At 38.3% G+C, this 21539-nt stretch overlaps 1 protein-coding gene across 7 annotated transcripts; it reads left to right on the top strand.

Annotated features, from left to right (window-relative positions):
* The first annotated feature begins 311 nt into the window (after positions 1-311).
* On the top strand, positions 312-20663 carry inavab (innate immunity activator b). 7 transcript variants are annotated; one of them, XM_085406333.1, is made up of 11 exons: positions 312-599; positions 6744-6844; positions 9149-9226; positions 13646-13779; positions 15721-15843; positions 15931-16162; positions 16248-16301; positions 16544-16844; positions 17501-17656; positions 17823-18522; positions 18825-20663. In XM_085406333.1, exons 3-11 carry the CDS (start codon positions 9172-9174, stop codon positions 18915-18917), a joined length of 1848 nt encoding a protein of 615 aa, XP_085262459.1. In that variant the 5' UTR covers positions 312-599; positions 6744-6844; positions 9149-9171; the 3' UTR covers positions 18918-20663. The 7 variants fall into 7 exon arrangements, with proteins under 7 accessions (XP_085262459.1, XP_085262458.1, XP_085262454.1 ...); XM_085406332.1 differs by having other exon boundaries at positions 9144-9226; XM_085406328.1 differs by lacking the exon at positions 6744-6844 and having other exon boundaries at positions 17504-17656.
* The last annotated feature ends 876 nt before the right edge of the window (positions 20664-21539 follow it).

The raw sequence follows: 21539 nt of genomic DNA, 5'->3' as shown, positions 1-21539 counted from the left end.
TGTTAAACGTATCCATCATGAATGATATCGAATCATCTTGAGCCACAAACAACATTTCTGTTGCAAGGTAGAAGCCGAAATCAGTTTTTGGCAAAGTGACTGTAATATATCCTTTATTTAAAAGCCACGTAGTAAATCCTGTTTATTTAGTCTATTTACCAATATAAGTAAAGACATTGCATATAAAAAAAACACAAATGGAAACACTGGAAATCAGTTTTTAGAAGATGATCACTTTTTGGCACAACGCGGTTACCATGGTATTTACTTGTTGTTGGCTCGTGTGCTAACTGTTTCCGACGGTACCTGAAGGCAGCTCGGCGTTCCTTTGCCTCAGTGAGCGCTCGGTGTATGCTTTCCAACAAAGTTAGCGGTTTGAGAACTCAGCTTCAGCTTAATGGTTGTTTTCCTGTTAATTCAAGCGGCTAGACTACACTGACGTAACGCTGGGACTCGATTCTGTTTTCTTCCACTCCTTTTTTTTTTCACTGTAGCTAAAGTAAACTTCCAGCTCAAATCTGGGAGGCTGCGAGCCAATGGAGCGCAGATTGTATGGATGTAGATGAGGCATGCTGCTAGCAGGCTAACTAGCTACGAAGGTAAGAGCAAGAAAGCTAAGAATTATTATCTTACTTTAACTAGTTTTGTGAAGCATGTTGTTTATTTAGAACTGCTGAACCTAACTTAATGCTGGGTAACAGTGAGCCGAGGGTGAAAGTATTTTTGGGGAAGAGCTGACCACTGAAGCGAAGAAGTTCCTAAACTTTGAGAAACTCTAAAGATGAGGCCCAGCAAACTCAGTGCATCTGACTGAGCGAGTGGATGATACAGTCACACTCTCCTTTCTCAGTTAGATTTACTTTTATTTGTTTTTGTATTCAGTGTGTGTGTGTGTGTGTGTGTGTGTGTGTGTGTATAAACCAGTGATCCTGAAACACTAAGTATCACGGAGTCTGTTTATCTTCTTTTTTTAAATGTGAATTAATTTTTTATGTGATACTTATTTACTTTAAAAAGCTGTTTAAAAAAATATTGGTGTGTCAATTGTTTGCAAACGAGAAGTCAAGCTTGAAGGTGAACCATAAACTGTCTACAGATCCCTGACTGTACACAGAAGTTGTCGGATTGCAACATCCTCTTTGACTGGAAGAGTAAACATGTCTGATCATAAAATGCAAGCCTAATGAAGTACTTTTGCAAGCTTTTTGAAATGTGCACACAGTTTACAGAATTGTTAATACTAGGCATACTCCCAAGTTTGATGCTATTATGCTCCGATCCATGCAAAGGTTATCTCCTGTGCAGTCGTCCCATTGGTTAGTTTCTCATTTCACTTGATTGAAATTTTACCGCAGTCACACATTCCTCAGCATTGACCCAAGGGCAAAAGACAGAAGTGGCTTAACCCCTACTACTTCACTGACCCTCCAGTGCAGCAGTAATTACAAACTCATGCTGTGCCGCCCAGCATTGTTTAAACCCACATAAAACCTTAAAGTTTCCTGATGTGTCAGTCACCCCTAGTTGAGTGTTAGAGAATGAGTGTAAAATTTACTAAATGTGTGAGGCCATAAAAAACGTGTTTGGTATTTGGTGTAAATATAATATAACACTGGGATTTAAGAGATAAAGAAAACTGAAACAGAATATACTGTCATGGTAAAACCACCTTTACCAGAAGAAACACCTTTAATAGTGATAACTTGAAGTAACTTCAGGTTTCTGTATGACTCGCACCATTGAGGTTAGCAATGATCCATTTATATACAGCTCTCTTGTATCCCGCCACAGCGGTTCAATTGAGTTGAAGTCTGGACTTTGACTTTCACAAACACCTCCACAAACACCTCCACTAGACATTAGCTGTCAAGCACAGTGGCGGAGGGGTGATGATTTGGGCTTGTTTTGCCAAATAACTCCAAATAATCAAGGCGTCTAGCAGTCACCAAGTTGACCATGAACTCCTCTCTATACCAAAGTATTCTAGAGTAAATTATGAGCCCACCTGTCTGACAGCTGAAGCATGGTGAGCATTGCAGCAACACAGCAGCAAATCTATGTCAGAATGTTTGAAAAAGAAAAGAATCAAGGTTTTGCAGTGGTCCAATCAAAGTCCAGACTTCAAACCAATTTAATTAATCTAGCAGGACCTGGAGTGAGGAGAGCTGTACATAAGTGTGGGGGTGGGGGGGGGGGGGGGGGGACTCAATGAACGGAAGCCACGTTGTAAAGATTGCAAAGAAAAGTGGGCTAAAATTCCTCCGCAACGATGTGAGAGACTGATAGTCATAAAGAAACTAAAAGTAATTTCAGGTTACTGCTACTAAAGGTGCTTCTGCCAGCTACTGAATCGTGGGTTGAACTTCGTTTTTCCACACATTGCTTCTCAATTTTGATTTGGTTTTTGTTAAATAAATAATGACACTGTGTAATATGTCATTTGTTGCTGGTTGTTTTTACCTGCTAAGGGTATACGTTTTTCCCTCTTTAACCATAACTGTATACTCATCTTTTTAATGTGTTAGGCTTGTTCCCTCTCGGCCACAATTTTAATGCTTGGTTTGCATGTGATAAACAAATTGTTCAGTGATCAAATCAGGGACTTTTCTTCTGCCAAAGTGTGCATGTAGTGTTTTGTTTAGGGTTTTTTTTTTGTTTTGTTTTTTCTCACATGTACGTTAGTTTGTTGGAGTTTGAACCAACATGAAGCTTAAGTTGGCTGCAGGCAGTGAGAAGTGTGAAGGTTTGAAACAGGATTCTCTTCCTGTGCGTTTTATTTTTTTGATTTTCTTTTTTTTTTTAGGGTTTGTGGTTTATTAGTGCAGCTTAAAAAGTGTTTCACTGGCACACATTTGTCTTAAGTTTTAAAGTATTGAGGACTGGCACTTAATAATTCTGCATTGGCAGCGGCGGTCTAGCCCATGCACTTATAAAAAGGACTCAAGAATATTTAAAGAATTTGTTTTGCCAGCTGCTATGTTTCCTTTACAAAGCCTGCTCTCTGTCTCGCTGGGACTTCTGGTTTATATAAACTACCCATGATGACATCCACCAACTGGCTACCATAACTCTGGATGCTGTGTGTTTGGTATCTTTGTGGGAAACAGTTTTACTAGTCATCACATCAAGCATGATGGACTTAAACACACTGTTGGTGGACAGCTGCGATGTGACTAATGCGCTTCTGACTGTGAAATGTTACACTATAATTGCATCTTTGACTAGTTGTTAAAATGTGGCTAAACATTTCTCATTTACAGCTTTCTCTCAGTTCCTCTTAACTGTAGTTTCCCAGATCAGTGCGGGGTATTATATGGGCTCAGACGGTCTTGGAAAACCTGTGAGAATCCTAGAATTTAACAGTAGCGTTTTACACGAGTACTTAAAAAAATATGAATTAATTTCTTGTATATGATTTGATGCTGTTTTGTTGTTGTTTTGTTTTTGTATAATGTGCTGCTGTATTGTACTAACAGGCGCTGGTAATAGGTAGGGATGCTTCATCACTACTAATTTGATCATTATTCTCATGGCATTATTTACTCATTAACTATGGATGCATTCATTTAACTTTATAACTGATCTTTGATTTTCCTTGAGCCTTAAATATTGTGTATTTTCAGTTGTTAAGTGAGTAAATCTTAACTAAACATGCAATAGGGAAAAAGCCATTTCTATAAAGAAATGAGGTGCACACATATAAAGTAAAAGATGGGCGTACCCACTGTAGGTTTGACCAAAAAAAAAAAAAATCTAAAGCCTCATATTAATAGATACTAAAATTAATATCCAATTAAGATCGCCATTTGCAGCTGTACAATTTCACCTCACTGCTGCTGGATGACAGACACAGGAATTTCAGTGATCAGTAAAGCTTCTGTTTCAACAACAGTGAAGTATTAAACTGTTATTAGAAATGTTAACCTGGCCTGTGCACACTTTATCCATTTAACTGTTAGCAATTGCCCGATAGCGACATTATCATCATGTTGTCATTGGGAACCTGGAGGGTTGCTTGCTGTGCAGAGCAGCGAGGAAATCAAAGTAGAAATAAAGAGTGAAATCCAGAGCAGAACAGCAGAATCAGACAGGTTTCATGCCTGAAGAGCGGAGCTGAGGATGTAAAAAGATGCAGACTGAGACAGAGCAATGTGAACGGTGGATGACAGGCTGCAGGCACATGTGGACAAGATGATTAACTTTGACTTTTTTTCCTTTACAATAATTTATTAAAATGTTTGTTATTTTGTTGTAGCCAGCTGTGAGGTCAGTTTTAAAATGCAGGCAGTGGCCGGTGGTTCAGTCTTTCACAGTGAACATAACACAACTAACACCACACTTTAAATGTTAGGTGTTGTGTTGTTTTCTGTACCTTTTTTTTCTAAGTAGGTTCTAAAATATATTTAACTTCATGATCTCTAATGAAGTTTTCCAATTTTAAAATGTAATCTTAAATACTAATTTTGTTCAATCTAACTTATAATTTGGATAATTAAACATTAAAAAATGAACACTTTCTAAATATCAGTTCATTCCTTCTGTTTTTGCTTAAGGGGAACAAAATCTTTGTCGTGGTATTGAAAATGCTGTTGAGTGTCGAGTGTTTTCCTGTGTATCGGTATCGAGTTTGTAATTCTAGTATTGTGAAAACGCTAACCCTCTATGACATCAACCAGTGGTTTCTGAAGCCCTGTTTTAAAGCCTCGAGATGATGATGTCACTATTTTGGTGTTTTGAAAGCCGATTCGATGAGAAACCACACACTTATTGGCTTCTCAGTAAGTAAATAGCCAGGGGGTTATTTATCCAAACTAAACTTCGTGCTTTATTCAGTATGACATGAAATTAGTGACTTAACCCATAAACTCATATGTTTACTGATGTTGGGGTGATGTTTTCCCATAGATGTCTATAGGAGTCAAGGTCACTGGTGGAAGTTAAAATGAATACATATTTAAGGGAATTCCATGTTGCCTTTACTTTGCAGACCTGGAAGCTATGCCCATGTTTAATACTGTTTATGAGTGCGCTTTGAAAAAGACAAAATCTCAGCTGACTGAAGTAGGTGGTAAGCACTGTTCCCAACTACAACCTTTATTTGCATTATTATTAGGTCAAACTAATGCATCTAATATAGCTTAATATAGTCATACAACTAATACATCTAGTGCTATAATAAACCATAAAAAAGGCTGTTGAACTCATATTTATTTAGCCTTAAAATAAATGGGATGGGCAAACTGTCAGAAAGACCTGTCTGATCAGTTGAGCCACATGAGAAACTAGATTTCCTGAAATTCCCATTTAGAAAACATTTGAAGTCTATTAGGCTGCATTACCTAATAGGCTTAAACCTTTTGATACTGCAGAAGAATTGTGTTTTAAAAATCATTTAGCTTTTGTTTTTGAAGGAGACACCAAATATCGTCTGTTTGTGTATGCAGTTTTCCACGTGAAAGGATAATTACCACTTATTTCTTAAACAGAAATCTATGCATTTTCCTGTTATTTCTGATCATTTGATATACAAAAATGTAGATTATACTTGATTAAATGAATCCTAAATGAGCAAAAGCATTTAAATGGGAGGAGGGTATTTTTCCTGGGTCTGAGGTGCTCAGAAATCTTCAGTGCAGAAAAACCCACCTAGTCAAAGGCAAACTTGAAAGTCTGACATGGCTTAGTATCTGTGAAATGTGTTGAGTAGTGCTCACAGTGTGAAGTCTTAAGTGTAGAAGTCACTGAACCAAAACCTTGCTGCTTTCTCGGTGCCATGTCATTTAAGATCTGATCCCCGAGTGTCTGGGAATTGCTGGACCTTTTTGCGGGTGTCTGAGCACCAACATTCCTGGAAAGCCAAACTGAATATTGAGATTCAGAATGAATGTGAACCATGCAAAGCAGGTGCTCTGTAAATCACGTGAACTATGCCAGTACCATTTGTTTCCCTCTTTTCAGTGCAGGAAGAAAGAGGTGGATGCAAAAAAGCCTCATGGGTAGACCGGAAGTAGGTAGACAGGTGGGGGAAGTTTAAGGGGACACACGAAAATCTATGCTAGTAAAGTTTAAAATTCATGATTGCGTGTTGTTGTTTTTTTTCTCTGCTTTTAATCAACCAGGAGATGGCAGTAAACATGCACTGACTCTGGTGTTCTCATCTTTGGTCTGTACTACCTCAAACTCTCACAGTTATTAGGAATAGTTTATAATGATCATAGTGAGAAAATAGAAGCCCAACTCTGTGAGCGAGTCATTTAAATGCAGTTATGAAGTCATAGAGTCATTTAAACCAGATATGAGCTCTGTCCCACAAACAAATTTCCAGCCCTTAAACAAATCACAGTGAACCAGGATCTTTGACTGCTGCAATCCGGCTGCTGATAAAGATAAACTTACTAATAAATAATGAGCTCATGATTAATCTCTTGAATGACTTTGGTGCTAATTAATCTTTTGGTCTATAAAATGTGAGAACAGAAATTTGCAATTTTTTGAGCATGAAAATAGTATGTTTTTGCTTTTTTGTTTTGGCTAATAACAAAAAAAGTCTACCGTCTATTTTTTTTTTTAACAATTTGTTTATCAATGAATTAAAGTGTTATTGTCAGGGGGCCAATCGATATTGCATTTGTCATGAGACGCACGTTTCAGTCAAAGATGGCCCCACCCATCTGTAAGTGGACTGATAAGAGCATGAAGTGACTTGTAATTTCTCGGTGTGTTGGTCATTGTTGTTGACACAGTTTCAAGCTCACACAGGAGTCGAGTTATGTGATACCATCTCAAGTGTTCAGCCCTCGCTGTCCGAGGCCACACCTCTTCAGCAAGCAGCGCTTTCTTAGCGGTGAGTCTCTCGCTCCTGCCCAGATTCTGTGTGGCTCAGGTTTTGTGTATCGCCGTTCAAGTTGGGAATTCTGTTGGACACTTTTCACTGGTTGGATTTTTGAGTTTTCCATGAAGTAAAGTAAGTTTGTTTGTTTTTTGTTTTTTTGTCCTAATGACATTCTTCATAAAACCTACAAACGTCCATGTGCGTTAACTTGGATTAATGTAGAATATCTGTAATTGTACTATTAATGTGAATGCTTATACACAATGAAATTCTTTTACTGAAACTGTTAATTAGTTGTCCTCAAGGATGTAAAGTTGTTCAAAAAATATTACAAACAAGAAAAATATGTTTTACCGGCAGGTAAATCACACCAAACCAAATGCCTACCTGTAAACACTTGACAAGTTTCAGTTCGCTTGCAACTGAGAATGCAACTTCATCCATGCGTGGAGGATAGATGAGTGCAGATTATTTCCTGGGGATTTTAACTTGACTTCAACTTGCCAAGTGGGAAACGGAAAACTCAAAAATGCTCCAAGGCATATAACTGGACTCCCCAGATTTTAATGTAAAGGATATGCTTTGGTGTATTGTTGGAAATGAAAATCAACGTTGAATAATCATACCGTTGATTAAAATGTCTCAGAATAAAGCAGACTAATTGTTTCAGTAACTGAATTGTTTGTACTGACATTATTTGGGCTAATAGAATTAGTGGTGGCTGTTAAGGCTTCATTGAAAGAACATTGATTGATCAGTCCAGTGGTTCTGAAAGGGGCGTCTTTGGCATACTTTGCTATAAATCTTAAAGTTTTGCTGCATCATTTAAGTCCATTTCCACAGATGTGGACCATTAATGTGTATAAAATGAGAATGCTGTGTTCGTTGCTCCCTCCTTGGTTATCTCTGGGCTAGAAACTGATAAGATTGTGACACATCGCTTTAGTCTCGTTCACTTCTCTCAGGGTTGTAACGAGCTGTTCCTGCTGCTGTGCAGCGTTGTTTATTAGTCAAACAGCTAAATCAGTGTTAGGATTATGGAGATATCCTTGGCAAATCTTCTTCCCAGTAAGGGGTCTGTTTTGAGGCCCAATTAGAAGTGGGTTTATTTATCATTTTGACTTGCATGTACTTTAACAGTATGCAAGTGTAGTTAAAAACAAAAAACTGTTGTGTACTGTGTATGATTATGTTGGTCCAGACAGTCGCATGAAATTTGGTGGCACTCCTGACCTATGGATTTTAAAGATTGTGTCGGTGTATCTGCCAAAGATGTGTGGCTGCGTCTATTTATTTATTTATTTTAATTGCTTGGTTTGAGATGTCAGTGCTCAGTGATGAGGTGGCTTTTTACTGTTTTGCTGTAACTGTGCAAAAACACCTGGCAGTTATCTGTGATTCAGAGGTGTGGAGGTAACAGTCACAGGTTTGTGGATGTATGTCATGGTTATGTCATTTTTAGAATAGGATAAGATAATGGGATACTTTTATTTTTATTTAATTATTTTTGAAGATCTCTGCATGTTTCCTGGTGTTTACCCAATAGATCGACTAACATTAAACTGGTTCTTGTATGACATAGCTGACTTTACCTTGGGTAGTTGTTCCTTTGCTTTCTAGTCTTAGCTGAAGTTAACCAAGCCTGTGTGCTGGAATGCAACCACAGTGGCATTCCTCTGTTCACTCAGTTAATTATTAAACTTCCCAGTTTTTATTTGCCACCAGATGGATTTATAACTCATGCATTGTGAGCCAGCTATGACACTGAGTGAGTTAGTGGCAATCATGACATCAGAGCTTAACAAACAGGCCGTCACAGGAAACACCCTAGACTTGACAACACATATGTGTACTCATGCTACACAAACGTGTGCTGTGGAAGACTGTGACTACACCTGTCTAAGAGTTCAAAGAGGCAAGTCACACCTGAATCACTTAAGTAACAGGTCACAGATTACGTAATGGGCGGTCTTTGCGAAGCTTGTGTGTTAATGATGTTTTCCTTGGTTTTAGGTTTTTTGTTTGTTTTTAATTACGCTATTGGTTTTATTTGAAGCATAATGTCTAGTTATTTAGGATTATTCTCAGTTTTTTCTCCTTGCTGTTGGATTATCTCAGGTCGCAGGCTTTGTGAATAAACTCCCAAATTCTGTATCAAATTTGCCAACACTTGCTTTGTCCAATTCAGGGCTATGACACTAAAAAGAAAAAGAAAAAAAGAGGCTGTCACTTTAAATTAAATGAAAATGAAATTCTTACTTACGTAACAGAAGGACATGGTATGTGACATTATCTTTTGCCTCCACTGAAGAACAGGAACAGGAAGACCATCTACTGACATGGAGGGGAACGGGGAGATCAGCGACACTGACAGCGGCATCATTCTTCATTCAGGTAAAAACAAACAAAAAATCAGTGTTTCAGCATTTATTTATTTTTAAATGTCATAGCACGCTTAGTAAAAAAAACTATGCACTCTAATCATTGCACATTGCAATATGATCATTACATTTGATATAGAGTTGAGATTTCAAACTGTTCCCCTGAGTCTGTGTCAGTATAGAACAGCTACAGGCAGGAGGAACAAACTGGGCAACTTTAACAACCTCAGATGCTTTCATTAATGTGAAAGTAGGAAGTAGAGTTAAGTGCTAGACAGAGATGACAGTTGTAACTCAGCATGAAAAAGCCATGTGAAAGACCACTTTTAATTTCTTCACCTTTTTTTTTGTTTCCTCGCATTTCAAAACAACTAACATACAAAGAAACTAATTTCAGTAATGACTCTTTGTTGTTCTGTCTTTTAGTTTTTCACTTGTTTTTTTTTTTTTTTTTACTTGAAGATGTCAAACCGTGTCCATTCTTTGAAATATTGTGGTTTAGTAACAATGCGAATACTTAAAACTATACAAAACTGTCAGTCAATTACAATCCACACAGCTTTATTTCCACAGGCTGAAGACTGAAAAGTCATCGGCCTCACTAACTGACTAACTAGTCCAGGGGTGTCAAACTCAAATACACAGTGGGCCAAAACTCAAAACTGGAACAAAGTCGCGGGCTAACGTTAATATTTATTGAAATATATTTATTCCTCCAGATATAAGAATGAATCTTTTCTTATGGACTCAAACACGTTTTGCTGAAAAACTGAATATGGAACAAGCAAAGCTTAATACTAAACAATATATATATTAGCTGTATAATACCAGTAGGCCAGCTCTAATAGTAATTTGGTTTGGCTTCGCGGGCCAAATGTAATTAGGCTGCGGGCCAAATTTGGCCCGCGGGCCAGAGTTTGACACCTATGAACTAGTCAGGTCGTACTCCTACATGTGTGTGACTACACTGAGCACTGATGTTCCCCTCATGTCCAGTTTGCTGGGCGAGGACCTGTAACACAAGAGTGCTTCGTTTGCAATTTATACGGCAGTAAACTACTTTTTTTTGTGGGGGGGGGTAATTGAGAAATGCAAAAAGAATCATCTGATTTCAAAGGTAATGGACCTTTGCAGTAAGATGGAGTAAACTTTGTTTGACATACAAGGTCAGGATCTATGTCAATCTATGTCCATGCAAACTCCATGAATCCCCTCTTTTTAACGGTGTGTTTCGATCATTACCAGTGAACGGATGCAGAATTAAAGCACTTTGGAAGATTCTTTTGATACACCCTGTATTGCAGACAGTTAAAATAAGATCAACACTGTAACTACTGGAAAGTACGGTTGTTCTTGATTGCATCATTGCAATGATTCTCATCTGCGTCTTTGCTTGGTTTTTCCCATGCAGTGTGTCAATTATCAAAATGGTAATAGACTATTTCGATTTGAAACAGGCATTGAAACCCACATCTGACCTGTAAAGCATAAAGTCATTTTTCCCAGTAAAGCCTTGCTTTTGCCGTAAACGAGTGCTGAAACTGAGCAAACACATCAAACCAGATAAATTTATCACAGCACATGCTTTCAAGTCACTCTTAGTAAAACCTAAAGTATATTGTATTTTTAAGCAACAGTGTCGATGATTTCTTGAGATCACTGCTAACTTAGCAAAACAGTATCCTTTTAGAAAATAACAGAATTCATCCAAACATGGACTTATACCCTGGTAGCAGAAAAATCAGTTATGTTCTCGATAAAATAATCTCCACTAACTTTTCACTTTTAAGAAGTCATTCCTTCCCATTCAAGGTCAGGTAGATGTTATCTACCAAGTTAAACAAACAACAGGATGAAATCAGTGCAGCAGAGACCATAGTTTTCATTCTTCCCATTCATGGAAACCTTTTGCTGCCTACAACCTACACAATGCAACTGCTGCTGACACTTGGGTCAGAAATTTGGACGGTATGCTTGTAGTAGCCATTGTATTCAGAGATGTAAACAGAGATGAGGAATAGCTAAAAGAGGTTATGTCTGCCTAACTCTATAACCACTTTTTTGTTTTATTTACACATGAAAGCATCTTATTTCAGTTGTTACAGTTCCATAACTTTAGGGTCAATTCAAACAACTTTGTGAGTTTTGAAATATGAGTAATGCCCCTTAGGAGGACATAATGATATGTAAAAACATTTTCACTTGTCAAGATCTAATAATATCTTGTAACAGTGAGTAAATAGACATTTTTGTTATTGAACAACTTTAATAAATATCCAGCTACAGCTTTCATGAATTTGGTGCAGTAGGAATGAAGTCCAACAATGCAGCGCACATACTGATCATAGCAGAGCAGGGCGAGTTGCTTGTTGGTCACAAATGCAGGGTGGAAGAGGTTAAACAATTTGCCTGCCCAAAGGCGCAACTGGGCATTTTAAGTTCAGCCCTGGTAAACATGCGGGTCTTTGTATTCTGTCATTTTTGGGGGAAGGATTGCCACAGTTTACTTCAGGGTGTCAGTAAAGTTGCCTCTCCACTTTGGTTATCTTCCTCACAGTATCATATAATTAACGGCAAACATTAGCTGTTTTGTTTTTGCACACACATTAGTTTCTGCTGATTTGCTGTGGCCCCTCTGAAATTCCTCACGCCCTAATTGAGCCGCATGATCTTTGTTCTATACAATGAAAAAATGTCACACCAGAAAGAATAGGGTGATTATGACTGTGAGGAAGAGGAATTTCTCAGCCTATTGTAGTGCTGTCACTCTTTTTTTCTTTTCTTTTTTCTCCTGTCGCGCCTCATATGTTTGTCAGTACCTGCAGGGATTCTGTTAATAATCTCTGAAGGTATGTGGTGCTTAATGGATGATGCCTGAAACCACTCCCATAAGCCGGAGACCTAATGGCATTAGTCACCAAGGCTACAGACAGCACCAGTCGAACGCTCGCGTTGTTTATAGTTACAGAGAAGCTGACGGTTATTTTTCTTCAGTGTTACTAATTAAAACAGCAGATAAAACAAAGGATTCGTTCTTCTGTCCACTGTTATTGTTGCTTTTAGTTTCAGTGGCCTCCATTGTTAATCTGCTTCAATGATATGACTGAATAGATTTACAGACATAAAAGTATACATCATAAACAACCCTTTTATATACACACCAGGAAAAAAACTAGATTTAAACGGCACAGTACAGATAAAATATGTGAGTACAATTGAATTTGTATCTCCATAGTAGTCTGACTTCTCTGTAAGTATGACATTGAATGATTTTTAGTGTCTTTAATCAGTTTCTTGTTTTTGTGGTGAATTTCTTTTAAGATCCAGGCATTTTTGTGCACACAGAGTTGTCACTTTAGCACAACACATTTCAGAAGCAAAATGAGGATGGTGCTGAAACCACACATCTGCAACACAATGTCAACAGAAACTGAGCATGTTAAGCTTCACAAAGGCGGGAGTTGTTGCAGGACTCTTCTTTGGAATCGAATCAAATTTGTCTTGGTTCAGCCAATGAACCAGCAACGTGTATGTGCTTTGGTATCTTTAAGAAGAGCTGACTGTTTTCTGTATTTACCTTTATGAGTGATGTCAAATATCAGGTGAAAATAATTAAATATTGTGTGTTTTAGACGATTCACTGCTTTTCATCTATTTTCCTTTAGTTTATTTGGACAGGTTTATTTGAGTTCTTTAGCCATCCATCCATCCATCCATTCATTTTCTGCTGTTATTCCGTTTTGGGGTCACAGGCCCACCACATTTTATGAAATTAAATTCAAGATGTTTTAAAAGTTGGAGGCTGACTTATCAGGCTGTGAATCTTATGGCTGTCCCTGTTTGACCTCCATTGGAGTTGGACAGTAGCATGCTTAGATGTTTCTTTAGCTCTGAAGTTTACTATTCCTCTCCCTTCATATGTGTGTAATTATTGTACATGTTGTGTAACCGCTGTTAAGATTTCAAATCTCGGTCTAAGATTTCAAATCTCATTTTTCTCGGGTGTTCTTGGTAGTGTTTCTGTCATCTTGCTGATACACAATGACAATCATCACTGAGTTTCTGCTTAAGTTACAGTTGTCACAGGTGCTTTTAATTACTTTTTTTTCTTTTGGATTTAAGTGTCATTGGAGATTTAAGCTTTTGCTTTACCTTGTAAAGTCTTAACCATCAAGTAACTGACAGAAAATTATTTTTCTTTGAAAGTGGAGTGTTTATTGAACCTTTTAACACATTTTTCTAAAAAAAAAAAAAAAGAAATTAAATATATCTCAGATTTTTCTGGGGGGGAAAAATCACATCGATGATGCTGAGGTCCCAAAAACACATGCATCAAATATAATATATTTTGTATTTATTATGTATTTAAATAAAGAAATACATGAATGTCACATCATCTCAGATTTGTTCATATGCTCCTTTGCTATTGCAGGGTCTGACAGCCCAACAACCCACACAAAGGATGTGACCACACACACACGGGCCATAAAGATCAAACACCAGGAGCTCCAAGAGAAGTTAGAGATGTGCATACATGAGCTGAGGAAACTGTGCATCCGAGAAGCTGTAAGTAACGCTTACTCCACTGGTCATCCACAGATCAACCGTTTAAAACCTGGCGAGGCTGCATATCACAATGAAACATGTCACAGAACAAATGAGTCACATCTAATTCATCTCTTCATTAAAGTCTTAATGGTTTAAGTAGATCTACACAAAGTAAAGACAATTGTTAGGAAATTAAGCAAGCTGTCACAAGTACAGCTTTTGCTCACACTGGAAGCACACTGCAGATGATTCAGCCTCCGTTTATGAAGGATTAAAGTGGTGGGGCAGTTTTCTTGTTATGTTTTCGTGTTAAGTGACCTGCAGGAGGGACATTTCGTGTTTGTTTAATGACAATATTGGTAGCACAAGTGGATGCACAAATATGTATGAATGCAAAGTGACTGAGGATGGGACGCTAATGCGAAATCACAGGACAGTCATAGGTTGCAGTTTTTACATGCTCCATTTCCAAATCAACCCTTCCATCCTTTTTAATCACTTATCTAATACATGGTTGCAGATGAGCTGGAACTGATCAACAATCACCTCTGGTTTTAAAACCAGAGCGACGGGCAGTTAGGAGACCCTGGTTAGAGGATCACAGCTAGTTTTTGTTAGCAGCCTAGCTGCTATATTTTGCACCAGTTGGAAATAATCTATGAAGGACTGAGAGATGCAAAATTGAAAAGTGAATTGCAATAATCAAGGCAGGAGAATATTAAAGTGTGAACTAAAAGTTCCAGGAGATTGAATGACAGTAAAGGTTTGATTTTTTTTTTTTTTTTTTTTTTGTGAGTTGAAGTAAACAAGATCTGGTACACTCTAGTCAGGTCTCCAGTCCATCACAGAGAATTTTCAAATCACAGGAAAAGATATGAAATTTTAGCCGATTTCAAAAGTGAGTCATTCAAAATAGTTCAGTGCCGCAGTGAGACTGAGACGTCATCTCAGCTATTCTCTCTTTTCCTTTTAGGCCATTTAAAAGGAATAAGGCCAACACCAATTCTAACTAATGCATTTTCAAGGTTATCTCCGTTATCCATCGTACCTGTTCTGTTATCCCATTTCCTTTCAGATAGACCGTGGAGAGAAATCAGTCCATGTAATGTGGCTGTAGTGTATGAATGCATTATAGCTGTTAAAGACTTTTAAGCAGTTTCAGCCTCAGTTTGGATCCAGCATGAGACTTTTTTTCACGTCGTTATTTTTTCACGTCGTTATTTTTCATGTTAAGTCTTTTCTCTTTTCTATGAAATGAAATCTAGAAATTTCCCAACTGGACACACAGATTCAGGCATGTTCATGACGTGCATGGGTGCTCCGGGGTAAAATCCCAGGCCAGATCATTCTTTCCTGCTGACACTTGGGCAAGGCAGTCCTGTTGGGACATGCTCTAGGCGAACTAATGAGAGTCATGATACCTCTCCCAGAACTCGGTGACAAAAGAATAAGTAAGCTCATTGGCTACACGTGAGATTTTGTCTGTCTGTAAAGGCGGTTGACTTTGAGTAACTCAAAGTACGAGCCTCTTTTGTCTGATCTTTAATGAAATCGGAAACAGTGCTTTGCTTTTCTCTGGGTTCAGTGAAGACACGGGTACTTAATACAGTGGGAAAGTGAAACCCAAAGAATGTGTTGTGAAAGAAAATCTCTGCAAATGCAAAATTGTGCAACCACGTCTCTGCACCTATAAGTCTGAACATGTAAAGAGATAAGAGGTAGATACTTGTACACCATTTCAGAACTACAACATGGAGATGGTTGAGTAAACTGAATGGGGAAAAAAAAACTGCCAGGAACAAAACTGAAGAGATTTATCGGTGTTGATTTTTAAAAGAAGCCTTGTTTTGATTGACCATTTAACCAAGCTTCTGTGTATCCTTATAAAACTAAACTTTCATTCATGCTGAGATGTTGCTTTAGGGACATTTGGATTTTAATTAGTTACATATTGTTTAGGAGCTGACGGGCCGGCTGTCAGAAGATTATCCTCTGCAGCCAGGAGAGAAGGCCCCGCAGGTTCACCGCCGCGTTGGAGCTGCGTTTAAACTTGACGAACTCAAAATCCCTCGAGGAGCAGAGGTATAAGCCAAATTTGGAGACTGCACAATGGAATAGTGTCCTCTTGTTGTTGTCTGTCTCTCTGCTAAACTGCCGTAACCTTTGCAGGATTCAAAATTGAGTTCAGTCGACGCTTCTCTAGCGCTTCAGATGAAGATATATGAAGCTGCACGGAAGCTCTGTGAAGAGGAAAACTTGAGCAAGTCTGTGAGGAAGAGCCGCCTGCAGCAGTGCAAAAGAGAGGAGAAGAAACTCGAGCATCTACAAGAGACGGCCTTCAGCCTTCGACTGGAGCATGGCCGATCATCACCACTCCCTGCCCTCAGTGTTACGCAACAAGGTAAGGTGACAATTCAAATCATAACGGCTCTTCATAGAAATGTTTAATTTTAATACTGAGTGTCTTTCGGTTTTGTTTTTTTTAGATCTTGGCACATCTGATGACAGCTCTCTATCTGATTCTGTTGTGCAAGATGAAGGTAAGGTTTTTGCTTATTTCTTTGAAAGCACTTTTTTCCTTCTTTCATTTTCTTTGGTTTAAAACCCTCACAGAGTTTATTAGATGACTAGTTAACCACAGAAACTTCACGAGAATTCAAATGTTTCCTAAATAGTGTCATTCACAAAGGTAGAGAGTCTGTGGTGACAATAAATGTTATCCATGCAAAATTCTTTACCATGCGCATCATTTGTGGGGGGGGTTTGTTCTGTTTTTTCCTAGAAGTCACAAGTCAGTCTTCACAGCCTTCTTCAGGACTCCCTTATCCAGCAGAGACGGATCCTCCCCAGCTGCTCCCTCTGTCCACGCAGTCTTGCGTGGATGGCGCCTACATTTCTCCATGTGTGACTCCGCAGTCCCTGCAGCTGAACCTGAGTCACTCTCCCCATCCAAGCGTTGACTTGAGCTTTACCTCGAGGCCAGCGTATGACCTTCCTCCCATCGAGCACTCCCCATGGACCGAGTCAAGTCTTGACCAGCCCTACCAGAAGAGCAAGAAGTCGCACTCGTCCGTCAAGATGAGGTAACCCAGGCTATCCATTATAACTCCTTTCCTGTTTATCAAGTTGTGAGGATTGGAATTGGAAACACAAATTATGATTTGTGATGTTATGTAAACGAACGTTGGATTCTTTGGAAGGAATCCAGTTGGATTTTTTCCAAAGAACCCGACGACCAAATGAGATTTAAAAAAACAAAAAAACATCCTTTCACTTCTAAAATCTAAAAGGAAACTGTTAATTAACACGTTAACAGTGTAAGAAATTCCTTTACTTCAAAACAGGTCATCTTCATCTACTTTAGAGAAGCCATTTTTAAAAAGTAACCTTGTTTTCACTACAACCATTAATGCTCTGAATTAAATAGAACATGTCAATACTGCCATTTGTTTTTGCAGCAGTCAGTGTGCAGAGCCAACTGTAACTCTTTACATAATTATATATAGAAACTCCTGCCCCTGATAATGTGTATTCTTCTATTTGTTTTCATTTCTAAAAGGAACAATTGCTGTTTGCCACAGTATTAAATCACTCAATGTTTGACATGTCAAAATGCATTTATCAAAGTGTGTGTGCGTGTATATGTCCACACTGTCCACCCTTCATGTAGTACCCACATTAACCATTCATAAGATATATTGTTATATTAATTAATTACTCTCCTATGTTGTGTGTTCAGCAGCCCAGCCAAACCTGAGTCTTTGCCACCCTTGGAAGCTTGTTTAGCACAGTTGGCTCTGCCTGTTCAACTTTCCCATCTAAAGCTGAGTCGCACCCAGTCAAACAGTACACCCTCCACCCCAGAGATGCGAGTGCACAGACAGCTCTCCCTCAGGTAGCTATACCTCACACACATCTGCATGTTGAAATTGCACCCTGTGTGGTGCTCCTTTACAGAATGGATTATTTAAGAATATAGTTAAAGTTATTTAAGCCTCACGCAGTTTCTTTGCAAAGTAGCTTTGTTATTGTGTTTGTTATAAGTATTGTGGTTTGCACAGGCTGTCCTCTCCTGACTCTGCATTTGAAAAGGAGCGTGGTCGCCCCCGAGGCCCGAGGAGGCGGCTGACCGAATACTCAATAACTTTACCAGAGACTCCATCTCCTACACTGAACTACAGAAGCCATGCTAGCTCTGAGGACAGCAACTCTGAAAACTCGTTTCCTTCTTACAATAGCTCCCCGTGTCGGGAATTGACCGGTGATTTGCCCAAACAATTTCCATCTGCATTCCTGCTCCCCAGCCCAGTTGGCAGCTATGGACCTCAAGCTTTCCCGCATGCTGGCTTTTACCGTAATCCCCGGCAGCAGCCCAGTCCTGGTATTCCAAAAGCCTATTACAATGAAGAACTGATCTACAATGAGATGGATATACCACGGAGCTATTTCCCCCAGCAAGCTCCTTGTTCCTCGAATAGATATGATTATAGATATAAAGACACTGCAGTACCTCACCAGCGAGTACAGAGGCCTTTTGCTCCTGATATTAGAATCACCCCGCCAGCAAATTGGGACCATCCACACTGCCACGCTAATGGTCTCCCACGACAAGCAGTGAACGAACAGCTAAAGTCGTGGCACAGACGCAGTCAGCAAAGAGCGCCCAGGTCTCGTTCCCTTGACAGACAGGGAGCAGTGCGGATGAAAAACGTGTTTGTCGGAGAGTCGCCCTGCTACCAAACTCAGCAGTACCATGAGCAGGTAAATGAGCTAAGCTTATTCTTGTTTTCAAAGCATTTCATTCTGCTTTCTTTAATAGAGTCATAAGTAGGTGAGAAATTGAACAATACGTAAATGCTGATATGATACAGACAAAATGTTTGCATTGTGATGATCTGACACAGTAACACTGTTCACCTGTCTCAGTTTTTAAATGCTGGCAGCTGTTTGAAGTGAAAGTGAACAATTACTTTGTGTTGCTGCGACAGGGAGAATATGCTGCTTTTCACTGCTGTACGTACGTCTCAACATGTTCATCTTTTCTTTCTGTTGATCATTTCCAGGTTATTCAGAGAGGAACTCTCCACAGAGCTGTAGAGGGTGCTCAAGGCCGCTGGTTTGGAGAGGACGCCTCTCACTTTTACAGCCAAGTATAAAGAGAAGAAACTTGGATGCCAAACTTAACTCTGTTAATGTAAAGGCAGCATATTTTCCCATTATACCAAAGTGAGATAGAAAATTGATATAGAGGAATTTTTTATTTCTAAAAGGACTTCTCATGAAAGTTTTTGTTATCCTGGAGTAAAAAATTGGAGCGTCTTACAAAACAATGTTACATGGCACAGCACTAACTATAGTTTCCAGGTTACCATAAATCAGACATCCTCAGAAATGTGAGTGCAGTGTTTGTTTGATTTTCTTTGTTTTTTGGCCATTTTAATATTTATAGGTTAAGCATTGATCTGAATGCCAGTGAATCACTATTAATGAAGCAGCCAGCTAAATTTAGGTCAATCCATTGATTAAACCTTGCAGGTTTCTTATCATTCCTTCACATCTGAAGCAATCGAACAAAATGAAAAATGGAGGAAGAGATGACATGAGATCCTACAAAGAATCAGCTACCAAAATGTGCATAGTGTAGTCAGATGTAAAGTTGTATTAGAAATGAATCTGGGATGAATTGATAATGCCAGATTGGTATTGAACTACCTTAGGTACTTTAGATCCACACTAACATGTTTTTGTTTTAAAACACAATGGATGTGCGTCCTGCATCTATAACATGCAGAATTAAACAGGGTTAAAAAAATAATGCTTTATGGTGCCTTAAATGCAGTAATGTGGACATGATGTATAAATGTATTTAAAACAAGAAAATACACGTGTTAGCACGGCCTTAATGTAACATAGATGTGGTTATCTCTAGCTTAAAACAAACCAAATAATTAATCATTTTGAGAAATGTACCCCCAGACAGAGAAACTAAGTTTCTGCTGTTTGCTAGTTGGAAAACTAATATACTCATTTTCATTCTACCTGTATGAAGGAAAGGAGTCTACCGTCAAAATAATGTAAATTAGCAACACATCCTTTAATTGTGTGTTTGGGTTGTTGTTGTTTTTTTTTTTTATCATGATGCCTGAGATTAATGAAGTCACAGTTTTACTGAACTTGTGCTGCTTTATTTCAAGATCCCAGGTTTGACCTCTTTATCACATACTTATGCAGGCAAATTTGTCTCAGTGTTATACTTGTTACAACTGGCACAGCTACAGAAACATTTGACTTGAATTAACAGACTTAATCAGCTAGTTGAAACTAGACACTAACTCATCCATGTGGGATGGTGGCAAATTGAGCAGAGGCTTGAGGCTTGGCAGCTATTAGTGTGCCAAATTGTAATGTTTTGAACTTATCTGTGCCTTTACCTGCGTCTGAGAGAGCAGCTCACTAACCTTTCTGTTAGCAGCAGTAATAGTTTGACACTGAGGTAGACACAAACACTCCAAGCCCACCACTCTCAACCAAACAAACTTCAAATAATAGATATTTGAGAATCCGAGTCATGTAGAGCGAATTCAGCTACAGATACACACTGACTGGTCTCTCACAGTAATCTATTTATCTTAATTTATTGTGATTTGCACCACTGGACCTGTGAAAAGTCAGACTTGAAATTAAATAAAATATGGACCAGAGTTTGCAAAACGAATCAGGTGTCTAGTTTACAAAAAGAAAAACAGACCACAATCATGTTACCCTTTGTGTCTCTTTTTTTACTGTCTTTTTTATTTATCATTTACAGTAGTTTAAGTGGAGTTATTGTGTTATGTTGCTGTTTTAAAAAGAAATCTGTGAAAGTGTTTTCCCTGTGGAGATAAATAAAGATTATTGTTTGAGTATTGTTGAGTTTAATTAGCTTATATTGTGTGTTGTGACGGAATCTTTGTAATACAAATACTTCCTGAAGACATTCTGACATGTCAAGGTAGAAAAAAATTGATGTAAATGTACGCAATTATGGCCATATCGTTGCTTGAATTATTAATTTTCAAGATGCTGGCTCACTATCACACTCTCTGGTCGTCCTCGGACACAACTGATCATGTGCCTTTTGTGCCATTTACCTTTGAAAGAGCAAGGATGGCATACGATCATACAAAATATGACTGAGAAATAAGAAGAGGAGCTAACAAAATATTAATTATGAAGTTAAGTGTTTTGGTTTTACATTTAGAGTAAATGTGCTGATGCTAGAATTTTTATATAAACGTCACAAATACAGAAAACGGTGTGAGATGAAGTAACACACTACTTAGTCATTTATGATTAAAGACATCCTCATTAATGTGAGTGGAATGTTTTTGTTTTTCTTTGTTTTTTGGACACTTTAATATTTACAGGTTAAGCATTGATCTGAATACCAGTTACTATTAATTACTATTAACATTAATTATTATTAACATTGAAGGGAGAAACCCAATTTGATAAACTGTAAATAGAAAATTTGCATTAATATTTGAGACATTACCCATAACAGCAGGTGTTTTATATCTGAGATGGTAAAAAAAAAAAAAATATTACCATGTATATTCTTAGTGTTTCCAAAAAGCTGCACAAGTCTACTTTTAATCCCTCTGTCATAAAAGGCTGATGGGTTATTATCATCACCGCCTGGCAGGCGGCGTGGACACCCACATTTGTGGACATGATAACTGGTAAACGAGGCAACGTTAGGATTTTTAAATTGCTACTGTAGATGCAATAACTGAAAA

The sequence above is a fragment of the Rhamphochromis longiceps genome, linkage group LG5 (assembly GCF_057381845.1).
Source record: "Rhamphochromis longiceps isolate RC_006_pf linkage group LG5, R_longiceps_female_GT1.1, whole genome shotgun sequence".
NCBI lineage: Eukaryota > Metazoa > Chordata > Actinopteri > Cichliformes > Cichlidae > Rhamphochromis > Rhamphochromis longiceps.
The sequence above is the reverse complement of the archived record's forward strand: the minus strand, read 5'-3'. Positions and strand labels throughout refer to the sequence as shown.